This window comes from Topomyia yanbarensis, chromosome 1 (assembly GCF_030247195.1).
Source record: "Topomyia yanbarensis strain Yona2022 chromosome 1, ASM3024719v1, whole genome shotgun sequence".
Taxonomy (NCBI): domain Eukaryota; kingdom Metazoa; phylum Arthropoda; class Insecta; order Diptera; family Culicidae; genus Topomyia; species Topomyia yanbarensis.
The window spans coordinates 96,107,550-96,127,188 of NC_080670.1; the positions used below are offsets into that span (position 1 = coordinate 96,107,550).

At 42.8% G+C, this 19,639-nt stretch overlaps 2 protein-coding genes across 2 annotated transcripts; both read right to left on the minus strand.

Moving 5' to 3' along the window:
• Positions 1-13,578: 13,578 nt before the first annotated feature.
• On the minus strand, positions 13,579-14,724 carry LOC131696403 (uncharacterized). Its single transcript, XM_058984947.1, has one exon. The coding sequence runs from the start codon at positions 14,722-14,724 to the stop codon at positions 13,579-13,581; it is 1,146 nt and encodes a 381-aa protein (XP_058840930.1).
• A 245-nt stretch (positions 14,725-14,969) lies between these two features.
• On the minus strand, positions 14,970-17,402 carry LOC131696405 (uncharacterized). Its single transcript, XM_058984948.1, has one exon. It carries the CDS (start codon positions 17,400-17,402, stop codon positions 14,970-14,972), a length of 2,433 nt encoding a protein of 810 aa, XP_058840931.1.
• Between the last annotated feature and the right edge of the window lie 2,237 nt (positions 17,403-19,639).

Sequence of the window (19,639 nt, forward strand, 5' to 3'; positions counted from 1 at the left end):
CTGAATTTCCAAACAACGGTTTGCAGATTACCTAATTCAGGGAATTAAGCTACTGTAAAAGCACAGACTAACAGACATAACACTCGAAAACAATGCTTCGCCCGCTTTAACGGTCATTTTAAATATATTTGTAGTTGGGACTGTGCCCCCATTTGAAATTATGGCGCCACTGACCTATGAACAAGCAGATGGGGGATAGACCACTAGTGAAAAATTGTTCCCAAACCTGAGGGGTAACCCATCAGCAAATGAGTGTTTGGGACTGTGAATAAAAGGTGGAGCTAGTGTTCTGGGAAAATTGCCGGATCGATGTTTTTGTGGGAATTCCCTCATAGTGTTATGTCTGTTAGTCTGTGGTAAAAGTGCGGAATCGAATGGCGATACTTTCAAGTATCGATACTACGACTACGATTATATCGAAAGTATCAGTACTTGCATTCGATACCAGTATCGGTTCTAAGTATCGATGTATTTTATTATCGAAACGTCCCTAGCGCCTTACGCCTCGTCCCGGTAGACAAAACAGATGGCTCTATACGTTTATGCCTTGACGCGCGTAAACTCAATGACCGCACTGTCAGGGATTGCTATCCTCTCCCATACGCGGATCGTATCTTAAGCAGACTCGGGGCGGCGGAATATATTACAACCATAGACCTCTCTAAAGCCTTTGTACAAGTTTCGTTACACCCTCGTTCGCGAAAATATACGGCCTTCTCCGTGCTGGGGCGAGGATTGTTCCAGTTCACCCGAATTCCTTTGGGTCTAGTCAATAGCCCGGTAACGCTGTCGAGACTGATGGATCGAGTCTTAGGTGGGGGTGAACTGGAACCAAACGTATTTGTATAACTGGAAGACATAATTGTGGTTACGTTTGAGCAACACCTGGCCCTGCTAGAAGAGGTTGCGAAGCGCTTAAAAGCGGCCAATCTCTCAATTAATTTAAGCAAATCTCGCTTTTGTGTGGCAGAAGGAGGCCTAAGGCCCAACCCTGACCGAGTATCCGCCATTGTCAACTACGAAAGACCTACCTCGCTTAGGGCGTTAAGGAGATTCTTAGGAATGTGTAACTATTATAGCCGACTATAGTGAGGTTACACAACCCCTAACAGAGCTCCTTAGAAATAAGCCCAAGGCCGTAATCTGGAACGATAAAGCAGAATTATCATTTCGGCAACATCAAGTGACTCTTGATTAGTGCCCCAATCCTTACAAATCCAAACTTTAACTTACCTTTCGCGATCCACTGCGACGCAAGCGATACGGCGATTGCCGGTGTCCTTACACAAACGCATGATGGAACAGAAAAGCCTATAGCATTTTTCTCGCATAAGCTAAGTACAATCCAACAACGATACTTTGCCAAAGAAAAGGAAGGATTGGCGGTAATAAGATCCATCGAAAAATTTAGATGTTACATCGAAGGTGCTAAATTAACCGTTTACACCGACGCGTCAGCATTAACATATATTATGCAGTTGGCGTACGTCATCTCGCTCATGTCGCTGGAGTATGGACCTGCAGCGCTATGATATGACCATTCTGCACAGGAAAGGGTCCGAGAATTGCGTTCCGGATGCTTTGTCCAGGTCCATTGAAGAAGTTATGTCCACTGATGAAACCGGGTGGTATCCGGAAATGGTTCGAAAAATACAAGAAAACCCTGAAAAATATAAAGATTTTAAGCTTGAGCGGGGAATCTTAAAAAAATTTGTTTCCGTTCAGAGAGATTCGTTAGATTACCGTTTTTCTTGGAAGACTTGTGTACCAGCTTCTGCGAGAGAAAGGATCCTCGTCGAAGAGCAAGACGACAAAATGCATCTAGGGACGGGGAAGACGTTAGCTTTTGTTAGGAAGAAGTACTTCTGGCCCAAAATGGCCGAAGATGTCCAGAAATACATTCGACACTGCTCACTATGCAAATAAAATAAGCCCGCGAATCAGTCACAAATTCCTGAACCCGGTAAGCAACGCCTAACAACGAAACCGTTCCAAATCATCGCGCTAGATTTCATCCAGTCCCTTCGCCGTAGTAAAAACGGCAACACACATCTACTAGTCGTGATGGACTTGTTTTCGAAATGGTCGATCTTAGTTCCGATGAAACGAATCTCCGCACCCCAAGTAACCAAAGTTCTCGAAGAATGTTGGTTCCGTAAGTACTCGGTTCCGGAATATTTAATATCCAATAACGCGACCACCTTTTTGTCCACCGAATTTAAAACTCTACTATCCAAATACGGTATTCAACACTGGGCCAATTCGAGGCACCACAGTCAATCGAACCCGGTGGAACGGCTGAATCGAACAATAAACGCGTGTCTCCGATCCTACGTCAAAGAAAATCAGAAGATATGGGGCACCCGGGTGTCCGAGATTGAGTTTTGCCTCAATAATACACCCCATACCGCGACAGGTTATTTTCCCTATCGAATTATTTTCGGACATGATATAGTTGAAAGAGCAGGAGAGCACAGAATGGATAGGCACGAACGGGATATATCTGAGGAGGAAAGAATGGAACAGAGAGGAGAGGTGAACAGGAAAATTTACTCCATAGTGTACAAAAATTTAAGAAAAGCCCATGACAAACATGTCATGGGCTACAATCTGCGGTCGAATATGGCTGCTCCTGTCTACTCTGTAGGACAGAGTGTGTACAGGAGGAATTTCAAACAGTCCTCAGCTGATGCCTACAACGCCAAACTGGATGCGCTGTACATCCCGTGCGTAGTTCTTGCACGAATTGGCACCAGCTCGTTTGAGCTCGCCAATGAAGCAGGTAAACCGATTGGGGTTTTTTTCCGTGGCTGATTTGAAACCTGAAGCCTGAAATGGAAAAAACCGGATTAAGACTTCAAGCAAATTGTTTTCAATAAATTTGAGTAGTTAATGAGTAGCAATTGTAAATCTGAAATGGGAATTATATGGTCAATAATAGATGTCGATTAGCTTGTTTATATTGTCTACTTACGTGAAAAAATATTCAGGGGAAAATTGTCTCCTTGCCGTGAAACCTTCTACCAGCAAATTTCCAACGAAACCGACGAATGTCATCAAAAACGACCAGAGCTTACTAGAAATTTTGCCGAATTTGGTGCACCGCGAAAGCTTCACGGCCACGACGCGTTTTTCGTGCACAACCTACCTGTAAAATAGTAAAATAACACTTCAAAAATATAATTAAATTAGATAAAAAACCTTTCACTCACCCGCGCGTACCGGTATAGTAAACAACAATCGTAATCGACGGCTGACAGTTTTCAACACACACACGTGTTGGTGTAATGAGTTCTTTCTCCACTTCGTCCCGGTCAAACCATTCGGAATTTGATTCGGAATCCTGAATGGAGTCAGTATGGATTCCAAATCAAATGCAACAACCGATTCTGAGTCGGAATCGGTTGTTGCATTTGATTTGGAATCCATAATGACTCCATTCAGAAATCCGAACCGGTCCCGGAATGAGTTTAACTGGGGTTGAGTGAAGTGGATGTATAGAACACTTTTTAATAAGGGCCTATGAAGGCGTACCTGTAAATAATTTTACAATCTGAAAAATTATTTTTCGTCAGGGAACTTCAAGATGTGGAACAATAACAATTGTTTGTTTAATTTAAACCAATACTTCGTTGATTGGGAGGGGGACGATGGGGTATTGTAACTACCGGTTACGACAGTTGCTATTTGGCTTTGCCGAATTGATAAGTGCCGCTAGACTTTCTCTTTCCTGTTCCCAATCCCTAAATCCTACTCTGCTTACAACATCAAACTGTGTGAGTGATGGCCTTCCAAGTCCAGGTTGTCATCTGAGACGGGTGGGTCACTCACGCAGAAGGGTTGCCGGCGCTCACCCAAGGTATGTCTTCACAACGGTGTGAGCATAACGTAGCACAACATACCGTCCATCGCTGTTGCAGCCATTGGTAGGGCTGCCAAGATTTTGACAATAGACCTTTCTTGTCAAAAAAAAATTTATGCTGAAATGCTTCATTTTACATTTCTTATAAAAGAAATGTATAGAATTCGCTCAAACTTTCAAGATTTTTTCCGAGGCCCGGAGGGCCGCGTCTTATATACCAATCGACTCAGCTCGACGATTTGGGACAATGTCTGTGTGTGTGTGTGTGTGTAACGGACAATTTCTCATTCGTGTTTCTCAGCAATGGCTGAACCGATCTTATCCAAACCAATTTTAAATGAAAGAACTAAAAAACAGTATGAACGATATTAATTTGTAATACAGTTTTTTTTTAATTATCTGCCGAAATTGACAATATAGATTAACAATTCATATGTTTTCAGACAGCTTTAACGAATACCTTTCGAACAAGCTATAGATTGTTGAAATCGGACTATTATCAAAAGAGATATTTAACATTAAATGCGGACGAAAGATTTTTATCATTTCCCATTACCAGAAATATGACCAAAAACATGTAATCTATTATTAACGCTAAAACGGCTTATTTTAGGTCAATAGTATCTTCGGAGAATTTAATGGAGGCAATATGCCCTTTCTTTTGGTATTGTGCTTTTGCTGATTAATCCCCCTATGAGTGAGATATTTTCACAAATTTTCTTGGAAGTGATTATATCGAAATGATGCCTTCTACAAATTTGTAGCTCTTACTTTTGCGAATAACTTTACCGAAGACTTCAAATATCTATTTTGAATACTTTAAAAGTTATGGCTTGTTGTTTGTGAATTACTCTTTGTCGCCTATTTATTGTTCAATATAGAAATAATCCATTGAAATAAGCCAAACATTATTTCGACAAATCGAATTTTGTATTTCATTTTTCTATCTACAACCGCTAGAAATAATCACCGAACACTTCCAAGTTGTCAGTGCAAAAATGTTCATTTGTGCGAACCTTCTGACTGCAATTTTTTCAAACTAATGACCATCGGATCGATCTGAAACATATAGGAAAATGAAAAGCGAAATAAATAACTCCAAGCAACGGCGTAGCCCAGAGAAGGTTTTGGGGTTTAACACTATACAACGCCCCCCCCCCCCCCCTCCACAACACCCAACAAAAAATATTGGATTGAAGTTGAAAATTTATTGATGCAGACTGATTTAATTCAATATTACAATAACAATTATCTGATCCGTAGATTGATAACCTGTTGTTGTAAACATCATGAGGACTTTTGATAAATTGTCGGAATGGGGTCCTGATATGTAACTGATCTATTGGTCTTGATTTCACAGTTGTCTAATAGCATCAATATCAAATTCCTGCCTGAAAACATTCCAATAGAAAATTACAGAGTTCTGTAATCAATCATAGTCCTCAGATTTATTTTCAAATTGATCTCGTTTTTGTAGAGATGTACTGTAATAAGGGTCTTTATTTAATTGGAAGAGAAGTTAAAATTGATTTAATGTCTATGAAACAGAACTGCTCACCAAAAAATGCATAACTTTCAACATTTGCTAAAAATGTTCTTGGCTTTCTCATTCACTCTAACTTCGACTCGTTTTTGCAAATTCGTCAATCTAATCCCGACCCGGAGGGCCGAGTGTCATATGCCAATCGACTGAGTTCGTCGAGATCGGAAAATGTCTGTGTGTATGTATGTGTGTATGTGGAAAAAATGTGACCTCTGTTTCTCAGAGATGGCTGGACCGATTTGCAGAAAGTTAGTCTCAAATGAAAGGTACAACCTTCCCATCGGCTGCTATTGAATTTTTTATTGATTGGACTTCCGGTTCCGGAGTTACGAGTTGAAGAGTGCAATCACACAGCAAATTCCCATATAAACTGAAATGAAAAATTTTCAAAATCAAATTTGTATTTTTGATGCCAAATGACTTTAAAATGCATGAAACATTGAGATGTTTGACAAAAATTGACTTTTTTTGGACTTTGGTACATTTTTGTCTTTCTCATATAGAAAGGTTATGCAATCACTCTAAAAATCGTCAATCATACCGGCCCGGAGGGAGTATGCAGTGAGGGGTTGCTACTTTAAAATTAAAACTAGTTTAAAATTTCTTAACAAGTTGAAATTTTTCGGCAGGATCTGGACCTCCCGGACCTTTCTCCATGATCCGCCGCTGGTTTCAAGCGATGTTTCAGTATCACATAGTATCTCAAGATCGTGGCTGTCGATCCATTGTATGTATGTGCAAATCGTACTGAACATGTAAAATTCATTTCCACCATTGTATTGAACATAACCAGCCATGGAATCGTAGTCTGGACAAATGAGACAAGCACTATTGCACCACTAGGTGGATTAAGACAGGTTTTTTGGGAATGCGTCGAGTTGAGACGAAAACGTAATATGATTAATAACGAGGATAACACTTTCCGAATGTAGAGAGAAATTTATGAAAAATAACGATTCCCATTCGATTCTAGCAGGTTCTGATCGATTTTGATGAGCATTTGATTTTTGTTGTATGACCAATTATATGTATAGGTCAAATGTTTAAAATCAGTAATTTAAGGTCAAGATAGCATCATTTTGCTTCATTACGTTTTGCTGGCATAAGCTACGGGCTTTCCATTATCGTTCGATAATACTGCTCCAATAGCATATCCAGGCGCATTAGTGTGTAAATGGAATGTGTGGTTATCCTCTAGATTAGGATAATCTAAAACTGGGGTGTTTAAGAACAGAAATTTTAATTTTTCGAATGATTCGTTGCATTGGGTATTCCATTCGAAAGCGGCACCTTTGCGCGTTAAATAGTTCAAAGGTGCGCATAGTTTCGAAAAATCTTTAATATGTTTTCGGTAATAGTTGGCAAAAGCTACGAATCATTTCACTTCATCTGCATTTTTCGGATGTGGACAGTTTTTCACTGCTTCAATTTTTGCAGGGTCTGGTTTTACTCCTTCAGCCGATATTAAATGTCCTAAATACAGCAATTCGGTTTTGAAAAAGTTACATTTGCTTGGATTTAATTTCAAATTTACCTTTGAAGACGTTCAAAAATCTTTATTAAATTTTTGTTGTGTTCTTCTATTGTTTTTCCAAAAACAATAATATTGATAACAGTTTTGATACGTAGGAGGCGTGGTCAACGGCATCCTCGACAAGTGGTGTTTTGACAGCAAACCACGGGTAGACGAATTTGCCTACCGCGGTGGCAGAAATAGACATTGATCGTGCCTGTGCAATTCAAATCGACGAGAGGGGAAGCGTCACAGGTAGACCCATTTGCTCTATTTGTCTACCGTAGAAGCGGTACGACGAATAAGGAAAACAAGTGGCACCGAAAAGTGCCGCATCGACAGTGGGATTTTCGCAGCAAGCCACAGGTAGCCACATTTATCTACCGCGGTGGTGGAAACGGAGAGAGTGCGCTTGTGGTGGTGATACCGAAGAGCAGCTTAATCGGAGAGTTTTGAAATGTTGCAGGTAGGCCTATTTCTCTACTGAAGAAGCAACACAACGAAGAAGGACAGTAAGTGTCACATTGTCAATCAACGGGCACCGAGTTTACAACGTAACACATGAGGTGTGTTCTACCGGTGTCTTCGTCACCTAAGAGGTAGCAGATAACAGGTATATTTTTCATTCCTTTTTGTGATAGTTTTTCATGCTAGGTAAAATGGATGACGAGATGGGAGAACGAGTAACAGACCCTCCTCCTAAGTCTTCTGCTGAAAATGTAAACCCGATTAGAATTAAAATTTACCCAGAGTCGTCAACGGGACCATGGATTGTATTTATTAGGCGTAAAGTAAAGGCGCTAAATATCATTCAAATTTCGAAAGATTTGACTTCGTGATACTCGGATGTAAAAGAGATAGCCAAAGTTAATCAAACAACCCAATGCAATTGCTTCTTGCGAGCTTTTTACGCGTGAATATAGAGTGTATATTCCTTCAAAGGAAATTGAAATTGATGGGGTTATCACAGAATCGAGTTTGACTGTTGATGACTTAATTAAACATGGGGTTGGTCATTTCAAAGACACCATACTTAAAGACGTAAAGATACTTGAATGCAAGCAATTGCATTCAGTATCGCGCGAAGGAGATAAAAAGTTTATCGACTGTCTGACTCGTTTCGAGTGACTTTCGCTGGGTCTGCGCTGCCCAACTATGTCATTATCGATAAGATTCGTCTCTTTGTTCGCCTTTTTATCCTTCGTGTAATGAATTGCCTTAATTGTAAACAGCTTGGCCACACAGCCACTTACTGTTCAAATAAGGCACGGTGTGGCAAATGTGGGGGTTCTCATCAAGAGGATACATGCAATGAAAATTCAGAAAAATGTTTAATGTGCGGAGAAAACTCGCATGAGCTCCTTGAATGCCCCATTGATAAATTACGCGAGGATGAAATTAAACGATCCTTGAAGGAGAGGTCTAAGCGCTCCTATGTAGAAATGTTGAAAAATGCTACCCCTAAACCCATCTTCTTAGAAAACACTTACACATCTCTATTTTCGGAACAGTTTGACTCTGACGGAGCGTGCGAAGGTACATCATTTGTTTTACCCGGAAATTCCAGAAAAAGAAAACAGTCTTCTTTTCCCAAGCAGCCAAGAAAGGGCCTTAAAATTTCTCCACCAATAGATAAACTGCGCCCAAAACCGAAAAATTCCGATTCAAATTCAAAACCAATTCCGCCCGGTTTTGGGAATGTACAATCCAAACAGAACACCATTACTGGAAATAATAAAATTTCGACTTCCTCTGAGCCTCAGCCGGGGGTAGGATTATTGAAATTTTTTGAAATTGTTGATTGGATTTTTAAAGCATTCAATATTTCTGAACCACTAAAGATTATACTTTCAGCTTTCCTTCCAACAATTACAACATTTTTAGAGCAGCTGATTGCTCAATGGCCCATCCTTGCAGCAATTATATCTTTCGATGGATAATTCAACTCCTAAGGTGAAAGACTCCATCACTGTTTTACAGTGGAATTGCAGAAGTATCATACCAAAAATTGAATCCTTAAAAATTTTACTGCATGATTTAAAATGCGATGCTTTTGCTCTATGTGAAACATGGCTTACCTCAAACATTAATTTCAACTTAAATGATTTCAACATTATTCGCCTAGACCGAGACACCCCGTATGGAGGAGTGCTTCTAGGAATTAAAAAGTGCTATTCTTTCTATAGAATTAACATCCCCTTGTTTGCGGGCATTGAGGCTGTAGCAATCCAAACGAATATTAAAGGCAAAGACATGTCTATCGCTTCTATATATATACCTCCCAAAGTTCAAATTGGACAACGTCAAATTTTTGAGGTAGTGGAATCCATGGCTTCTCCGCGTCTGATACTGGGAGACTTCAACTCGTACGGAGTATTGTGGGGTTCCCTCTACAATGATAATCGATCCTCTTTGATATACAATGTTTGTGACGAATTTAATATGATAGTTTTAAATACTGGCAAAACAACACGCATCCCCAGACCTCCTGCACATCCAAGTGCATTAGATCTATCTCTATGCTCGACATCACTTCGGTTAGATTGCACGTGGAAGGTTGTACCTGATCCTCACGGTAGCGATCATTTGCCAATCGTTGTTTCAATTAACAGTGAATTAGTCCTTACGAATTCAATCAATGTTCCTTATGATTTAACACGAAATATTGATTGGAAAACATACGAAACATTAATTTCCACATCTCTTGCTTCGACAGAAGAGCTACCCCCTACCGAAGAATATGAATTCCTAGCGGGTTTAATTATTGAAGCAGCAGAACAAGCCCAAACGAAATGCAATCCTGGAATGACAATAAATAGCCGGCCCCCTAATCCTTGGTGGGACAAAGAGTGCTCTGATGCATATGAAGCTAAACAAGTTGCCTACAAAGAAATTATGAAACAGAAAGGGGGTATACGTGAGAACTTTGAAAATTATTTCATTTTGCAAAACAAATTTGACAGTATACGTCGTGCCAAAAAGTCTAATTATTGGAGACGCTTCGTTGATGGCTTATCAAGAGAAACATCAATGAGTACTCTTTGGAACACAGCCAGAAGAATGAGGAATCGAAACGTGACTAATGAAAGCGAAGATTTTTGGAATCGTTGGATATTTAATTTTGCCAAGAAAATTTGTCCAGATTCTGTTCCAGTGCAGAAAATCATAAGCGATACTCCCACAAGTAACTATTTCATAGATTCTCCTTTGACAATGATGGAAGTTTCAATTGCACTCTTCTCATGCAACAATAATGCTCCGGGACTAGACAGAATTAAATTCAACTTGGTGAAGAATCTGCCTGACCTAGCGAAAAGACGCTTGTTGAATTTATTCAACAAGTTTCTTGAGCAGAACATTGTCCCGCGTGACTGGAGACAAGTGAGAGTTATCGCCATTCCAAAACCGGGAAAACCAGCCTCCGATCATAACTCGTATCGACCGATTACAATGCTAACCTGCACCAGGAAATTGTTGAAAAAATTATCCTATGACGCACAGTGATCACCTTCCATACAAAAGTCGGACAAAACCTCAAAAGTGGCCCGAATTTGATGAAAACTTCACATTAGGGTAATTTTGTGACGCTGAATTCATATTTGATGTTTATTTTTTGTTTTTTATTTCCTCAAAATTTTGGCATTTAGGGTGGTTCGAAAATTCAACATTTACAAATATAAAGTGCACTATTTCCAAAAATTCACTTTCAAAAAATTACGTGCGGTGAATTTTTTAGCAGAACACACATTTTTTCAATTGTTGATAATGATAAGACACATCTATAAATTATATTGCGAACCCTGGGTAGTCAAAGGCTACCATGCGTCTCCTTCAGACGTATCATGAAAAATCACCTTTTTCATACCTCGGGGCAGAAAGGGGCAAAACAAGATATTCATTTTCGGAAAGTACACAAATTTTCGAGTATCGTGAACAACAAGCGATCTTTCCGAACCGTTTCAAAAAAAATTTAAAGGGTTGTGTACAGGACACGACCACGGTGACATTAAAAATGTAGCTTTTTTCAAGAGCGTGCAAATGTATTTTATCTATCACACATATCGACTCAAGTTCTTGCTCACTCGCCTGTTTTTTATGTTACAATTTGCTATATACCCTCCCCATTAAAACATAATTTATTGAAGGTCTTTTAACGGTAATCTATTAATTAATCAAGTATCTCACTAGGTGATTGGCATTATTTGGCTAATCCATCTAGTAAAAATAGGCTGGTCTGTCCAGAAAATATATTTAAAAGAAAAGTTCCATATTTATGGATAAACTGGGAAAACAATTTTAAGTCCAGTAACGATTAAGACATGACTTGAATTTGAATCGAAAAAGAACACCCGCCTAAACTGCTGCTAGGACGGTAAGTTCTGTTTTAAAATTTTCCGTTGTGTACAGTACGAAACAAAAGTGTTTGAAATTAGAAAACATTGCTGGGAATGTGATTGTTTCCGATGCAATTACACTCAGGTTTTTTTTACGCAGGGGATACAGGCCGTGCAAATGAAAACCGCCTAAATTTAAAAAAAAACGCGTAAATGAAAACCGCGGAAATTTCAAAATTCGCGTAAAAAATACCGCGTAATAAAACCTGAGTGTACTCCCCTATACAAAACACTACGCTGATGAACAGTGCAATAACTACAGAAGCCCGTTGTCAGATGCCTTACTGATAAAAAACATATAACCAAAATATGAAACATATGAAAACCAATAGGCTCTTTACCCTAGGCAGCTACAATGCGCCGTAAACATGGATTAACAAGTTACAACGCACACGCATGCATAAAAATAAATATATTTTATTCAAACGCAACACTCTTAAGCAGCACACACCGTATTGAATTAAATCCAAACCACCCCACCCACCCACTTTGCAAATCATTCTGTGACACCGTGCTGGTACCCGAAAAATCCGCACACGGCCACCGCTGCCGAAAATGCATAGCGTCTACCGCTTATTGTAGTGCCCACACGCTGCAGCCATGATCTTACCCGTTCGACATAAGAACAAAAACTGATTCAAACGGGTACGCGTCACCTCTATTTATAAACTAACCGTATATGGTTTAGTCACATAGGTGCGAGTGTGTGCAAATGCCAACGTTGCCGAAAATCGATAGCGCTTTGTTCGCGCGCACTGTTGGTTCTTCGGATACTTGGATTGAAAAATAAAACTGTAAATTCACTGCGCGAACTTAAAAAAAGCGTGTGTATTCATGGACTGTATATTTGATACTAAACTATATTTCTCTGACCTACATTTGATCAGCTGACCAGCGACCGGCGAACGATCGTGCCAAAAAGGCCTATTGCTTCGTGTCTACCTGCATCAGATGGATGAGATAGACCGAAGAACGCTACGCGCTAGAACGGGAATAAACCATTCTCCGCTTTGTCGGAGTTGTAGGGTGGTTGTCAAAATTAAGTTTCCCTAATTTTTCTTCTTGCTTCAACATACGCCGGCCGCCTTGAAATCTCTGCGAATTTCAATATATATCTCTCCTACTCTAACTACTGTTCAAATCTACATTTCAAATCATAGTATATAATTATATAATTCATCACAAAAACTAAGCAATATTTTCGGCTTGTGTTTTGCCAATACTCGGTGCCGCCAGTGCGACAGTTGATCGGTTGACCTTGACCCAATTCTACTTTGCGGTGATAATTCTTCTGCTGTTGGGTCGATCGAAAGTGCATTCGAGATGCAACGTATTTGTTGTTTTGCTGATATTGTGTCGGTGCTGTTGCTGTGTGAAGATAGTTTACCGAAACCATCTCGCTGTTGCTGTTATTCGTGGGAAGTCGGTCCCCTATGCTGCTACGGTGGAATGCATTTCTGCACTGCTGGTAAGTGGTGATTTTGCTGGTTTTTCTGCTGTTTGTTTATTAGCTGGATTGCTGACTGAACTGGAAATTTTGCAGGATATTCTTCCTTCTCGCTGTGGACTCGATCACGATTGGTTGCCGGTTGATTCGTGACTTCTTGGTTGGTTCCAACGGACATTCCGCCGGACTGGGTGCGTCTCTCAGGACTTCGGTGTAAGTACCAACGAATATTCATTGGTTTGCTGCAACTATGATCGGATAGTTTTAGTGATGGTGACGTCATCGATGATGGTGTGCTGATGGATGTTGCTCGGGTGCGGTGATATTCGACGATACGCTGGTGATTTTCGGTATGCTACGAATGTGCTGTGACTGCGATGGATCTCTACGCTGCTTTAATCGTCAAGTCGAGCTGGTCATGCTCGCCAACGACTCCGGCGTGGACATCAAGAGGATGAATTGACCACTTCTTCCTCCGCTGCAGGCTAGACGTAGTTGTACCTCGAATAAACCAAGCGTGATGTGTGGTTTTAGAACGGATTCTTCACAGAGGACAGTACAAACTCGAACATAATGCAAGCATGCAACATCAAAAAACATGGACCATCACCGAAACAAAACAGATTACCTCCGAATGTGGGGAATCAAAGAAGGATACTCATTTAGCTTGAGTGCGGGTCGTCTAGCATTCCGGGAGATGACCGAAACCTGACGTTGCGACTGAGAAAGAAAATTCTGATAAGCTTTTTGAAAATAAAAAACATACATAACTTAACTGGTGGTTGCGGAGATCCTCTGGATCTCCGCAACTGGAGACATCTAGGTCTCTTCGGGTGTTGAGTTGGAGTTGTCACGGATGGGTAGCACGCAGATTTTGGAAATCCCTCTTCGGTAGCTACCATCCTTCGTTTGTACTGTTGCGACACGAATGTTTCCATCCGGTCCAGGATGAATTTCCGTTATGCGCCCCAACTGCCATTTCAGTGGGGGCTGATTTTCGTCTTTCAGGACAACCATGGTCCCAATAGCTAAATTTTCCTTCCGTCGCATCCATCTGGTTCTGTTTTGCAGATCAGACAGATATTGTTCCGACCATCTTTTCCACAATTGTTGAAGAAACTGCTGATTTCGTTGCCATGCTGCTAGTCGACCTTCAGGAATACTGTCCAGGTTTGGTTCTGGTATTGCCGTTAGTGGCCGATGAATCAGAAAGTGTCCTGGAGTTAACGCTTCGAAATCTGCTGGATCGTTGCTAACAGGTGTAAGCGGACGAGAGTTTAAAATCGCTTCGATTTGTACTAGTACTGTAAGCATTTCGTCGTGAATCAAACTTCGTGTTCCGATAGTCCGTTTGAATAGGGTTTTGAACGACTTCACTGCTGACTCCCATAGTCCGCCAAAGTTCGGCGAACGTGCTGGTATGAATTTGAAGTCTATTTTGTCCTCTGAAGCTTCCCTTATCGCCTGTTCTTGAAACTGCTGATTGTTGAACAATTTACGAAGCTCGTCAAGCTCCCGTTTTGCGCCGACGAAATTTCGAGCATTGTCGCACATGATGAGTTCCGGCTTGCCTCGCCGGGATGAAAAACGTTTCAGTGTGGCCAAGAAGGCCTGGGTTGTCAAATCTGCTGCTAATTCCAGGTGCACTGCTTTGGTGACCAGGCAAATGTAGATGGCTACAAAGCACTTCACTGGGCGATTTTTGCGATACGGGTAGCCTACTAAAAACGGTCCACAGTAGTCAACTCCAACACGACGAAACGGTAAGCATGGTGTGACTCTTTCTGGCGGTAGATCCGCCATCAGTTGATCCTGGACTCTCGGTTTCACTCGAAAGCATGCGACGCACTTATGGATTACGCTTCTTGCTAAATCACGGGCGAATGTCGGCCAGAATCGTTCTCGAACTGCCGATATCAGTAACTGTTGACCCGCGTGGAACAGCTTCTGATGATAGTACTCCATTACGATCCTTGCTAGAGGGTGACGACGATCCAAAATGAACGGATGCTTTCGACTGTTAGACAGATGTGCGTGCCGTAGCCGGCCGCCAACGCAGAGTATGCCTTCAATTAGCTGAGGATCGAGCGAAAGGATCGATGAATTACGTAGTGGACGATTGTTGGTCAAATCCGCCAGCTCTTGTGGGAAACATTCTCGCTGAGACAGAGAGACAAGTGTCCGTACAGCGCCGTCGAGTTCCTTGACGGTTAAACTTCCAAGGTTTCGGCGATTCCGATTTGCACAGCTTGAGCGTTGAAACGGAACCGACAAATGTATGCTGTGAGTCGCACCAATCCAGTGTAAGTTGATCGCAGGTTAAACAGCTCACTGGGAGAAACGGATTTCAGAACTGCGACAACGGCTCCTTTTTCCTCTAGTACTGATCTGTCAATGCTGTCTTCGCAAGCTTGCAGTGTTCCCGGCCAGTTATCTTGCTCCGGAAGCAGCCAGTGAGGTCCACCAAACCATAGCGATTGGTACTGCAGCTGCGCAGGTGTCATGCCTCTAGAAACTATATCGGCTGGGTTTTCAACTCCTGATACGTGATTCCAGATGCTGCCTTTCGTTATATGCTGGATTTCTGAAACTCGGTTCGCAACGAATTCTTTCCATCGCGACGGTGATGATGCTAACCAGCACTTAACAATCATCGAATCTGTCCAAAAGAAAGCTGGGGCTGTGATGTGTGTGCTACTGACCACTCTTTCGTAGAGGTGGGAAAGGAGTAAAGCTGAAGAAAGCTCCAAGCGCGGAATCGTTTGGCGTTGCTTCTTCCTTTTCAGGTTCTCAAGAGGGGCGACACGGGACTTCGATGCCAGTAGGTGTACAGCAACTGACCCGCTATTGGAGATACTTCTCAAGTAGACGCAGGCCCCATATGCCTTCTCAGAGGCATCACAGAACCCATGGAGCTGTATGTTTATGGTATCGGATCTGATTTCAACCCAGCGAGGTACAGACAATCCCTCAAGGCCAGTCAGGTTTCGATGATATTCATGCCAGCGATCCTGCATGCCTTCGGAAAGTGGTTCATCCCAACCACAGTCAAGTTTCCACAATTCTTGAATGAACATCTTGGCCTGTATGATAACGGGCCCTACCAGTCCGAGTGGATCGAAAAGTCGAGAGACATCCGAAAGAACGGTGCGTTTGGTGATGACCGCCGATGAGTTCCACTGCGGGGTGCTGAATTGGAATCGATCTGTACTGGGTTCCCACAGTAAACCTAGCGTTTTAACGGTGGATGTTGGGGAATCAAGCTGGAGAATAGTGCGATCATCTCTCAGATGTTCTGGTACCTCTAACAGAATCTCCCTGCAGTTGGAGTTCCACTTTCGTAACGAGAATCCCGCTGATTCCATTAGGCTGATCATCTCGTTGACAAACATTCTACCTTCCTCAGGTTCGTCCACTCCGGACAACATATCGTCTACATAAAAATCCTGCCGGACCACCTTCGCAGCAATAGGGTGTGTCTGTTGACCATCTTCTGCTAATGTCTGCAAACATTTTGTCGCCAAATACGGCGCGGAAGCCGTGCCATACGTGATCGTAGTCAATTGGAAGATTTTGATGGGTTCTGCTGATGAATCTCGCCATAGAATCCTTTGCAGAGGCTGATCGGCAGGCTGAACTTGCACCATGCGGTACATTTTTGCGATGTCCGCGACTAGTGCGTAACGATGTAGACGGAATCTGAGTATAACATCCAACAAATCGTCTTGTACGACAGGACCGACCATTAGAGCATCGTTCAGAGAGTACCCTGAGCTAGTTCGACATGAAGCGTCAAACACTACGCGCAGCTTCGTAGTCGTGCTGTCAGGTTTCAAAACAGCGTGATGTGGCAGGTGGTAAACGGTGTCTGAAGTATCTTCGACGACTTCGCTCATATGACCAAGAGCTTGATACTCGTGTATAAATTCACTGTACTGCGCTTTCAACTCCGGGTTCGCTGCCAGACGTCGCTCTAAACTCATAAACCGCTTAACAGCTGTACCTTTAGAATCACCGAGCTGCTTGATGATCGATTGCCTTTTTGGAAGTGTGACTACGAATCTTCCCGTCTCATCTCTGAATGTAGTCTCGCTGAAGATTTTCTCGCACGCCGACTCTTCCGTGGAATTCGTGCTGGTTGTTCGACAAGTTTCTAACTCCCAAAACTTGGCTAATTGATCTTGAATCTCGGCTGTTGAACAAACGTTGGTCGTCGAAATTGCACCACTAGATGATGAACTAGGAACGCGACCGGATACTATCCAGCCAAAAACAGTTTTCTGCAGAGTAGGCCCGTCTTCAGTTGCCTTGTATCTACCCTCTTCAAACAGGTCGACGTAATACTCCGCCCCGATAATCATGTCAATCGGACCGGATTCATAAAACCAGGGATCGGCAAGAGCTGCTGCTTCTGGTAGACACAACTGCGATGGATTGAAGCTTGCTGTCGGTAACGCCAATGTTAGCTTCGGCAAAACATGGAAACACATCTCCTCGGCATACGACGAAATCTCACTAGACCGTGCAGCAACTGCTACACTGACGGATCTTGTTGACGCTATACTCGACGAACCAATGCCCTGAATGCACAAAAATGCTGGCGATTCACGGAACCTAAGCTTATTTGAAAAACTAGCCGTCATCAGGCAATGCTGCGAGCAAGAATCTAGCAAGGCTCGCGCAAGCTACGAATTGCCGTGACGGTCCTTAACGGTCACAAGCGCCGTCAAGAGAACAATATTGTGTGTAGGTGCGTTGGGGAGTGCTATGCATGTTTGGCTAGTGGAGGCTGTGTTGGTGTTGGACGGTGATGTGTTTGTGTTATGCGAGTTGGCGGTGTTCGTCTGTGCATTGGTCGGATGAGTGTGTATTTGTTGGTTCGGACTGTGTTGCTTGATTTGTGGCTGTCGTGGCTGCTGGGGTACTGTCTGAGGTCTTGACTGCGGAAGTGAAACGGAGGATCCTGTCTGCGGTGTTTCAGTATGCAGCATCGAGTGGTGACGCTGATGACAGTGATGACAGGCTCCTCTCTCGCAGGTTCTTGCAACGTGTCCTGGACGCAGACAGTTGCGACAAAGCTTACTCCTCATAACAGCGCTGATGCGATCTGGAACAGACTGCTTCTGAAACTTCGCACACTGAAACGCTGAATGCCACGACTCGCCACAGAATGGACACTTCCCAGATGTCTTCACAAGCGTATGACAAACTGCTACCTTCTGGGAACGTGGATCGCTGTTCATCTTGGATGGGATGGAAATGGATTGCAGAACGGAGCACTGACTACGCAGAAATCCCATCAAATCTCGATAATTTGGGACATCCTTGGAATTATGATGAGATTCCCATTGTCGAAGTGTCGAGGAATCCAACCTCGTGCATACCATATAGGCAAGAATCGTGCTCCAGTTCTCTGTAGACTCACCAATCTTCTCTAACATCTGCAAGTTTTTCTCAAACTGGCCGATCAGTTGACTAAGCCCGTCGTAACTCTCCTTCTTCAGTGGCTCGATGAAAAAGAGAGCATCTAAGTACGCTTTCACAAGCAGCTTTTTATTCTCGTACCGTTCTTGCAACGCCTTCCAAGCCACATCATAGTTTGCAGCAGAAATCTCGACCGAGTTAATTTCCTGGAGCGCTTCACCAGAAAGTGACGCCCTCAGGTATGTGAATTTATCGATCTCGTTCAGCTGCGTGCTTTGGTCGATGAGACTACGAAAAGTGTCACGGAATGTCACCCACTCATGAATTCGCCCACCGAAACTGGGAAGTCGTATCTCTGGAAGTTTTACTCGGGAGATAGACGTAGACGTCCGATGCGCCGATGAATCGGAGTCGTTGTGGCTGGTATGCAACGGGTCCTTGCACAACTGCAGCTCTAGTAGCTCAGCCTTCAGGGTACAAAAACGATCGTCGAAGTCGTGCATTGCCTGGTAGTTTGTCTCTTCGAGGTGGTGCAATGCTTCCTCTTTCACTGCAGGTTCAGCACCAGCCTGCTTCTTCTCCTCTTCTTCTTCCTGCAGAAGCTCCAGTTTGGCACGCACCGTATAATATTCTGCACTCACTTGCTCTAGCACGTTCAATCGCACACTTAATTGACGCGCATCCCGTTCATCGTCATAGTTCTGGATAAACTTGTCAATGAACGTTAAACTGTTCTGCAACTGTCGTTCACGCTTCAACAGTGCCTTCACTTCACGAGTCATTTTCAAATTTTACACCTCTCACTCACTGCACTGTAGAAATCAGGAACTATCACGCACTAATCACCTTCACTAGCACACCCGTTTCCGAAAATTCACCGATCAACTCGACGTTCCACGACCGCGACCTCGCGAGACAGAATACAGACTTATCAACCCAATTGACAGCAGCGAAAGATAATTGAACAGAGGAGCAAACGACAGCCAGAAATAACCAGCGAAATACCGAGACCAAATTTAATGGTGTACACGACTCATGCACTCGCCAAGAAAAAACTCGCATGCATTTGATAACTTTATTGACCGTCACAATCTTTGGTGGCCACATGCAACAAGCCACCATACATACACTGTACTTCCCCGGTATTCTAGGTTGCAATCCAGTCCGCCGCCGTCCGCAATCGTCGCCGTCCAATTTTCCTCGTTGCTTCAGTAGCGATGGCGCCGCGAAACTGCTTCACGATGGCGTCCACTCCGTTGTCCGGCGTCGAAAATGGAGCACTTCACTATTGTTCACGGGCTTTTAATTGTTCATCACTTGTCCGGCATTTAGTGTCACTTTTCAAAGGGACAACGTCCCGCCAAGTATCCGAAAACCGTCACCGTGATCCGGCTCGAAGGACCAAATATTCGCGCGCACTGTTGGTTCTTCGGATACTTGGATTGAAAAATAAAAC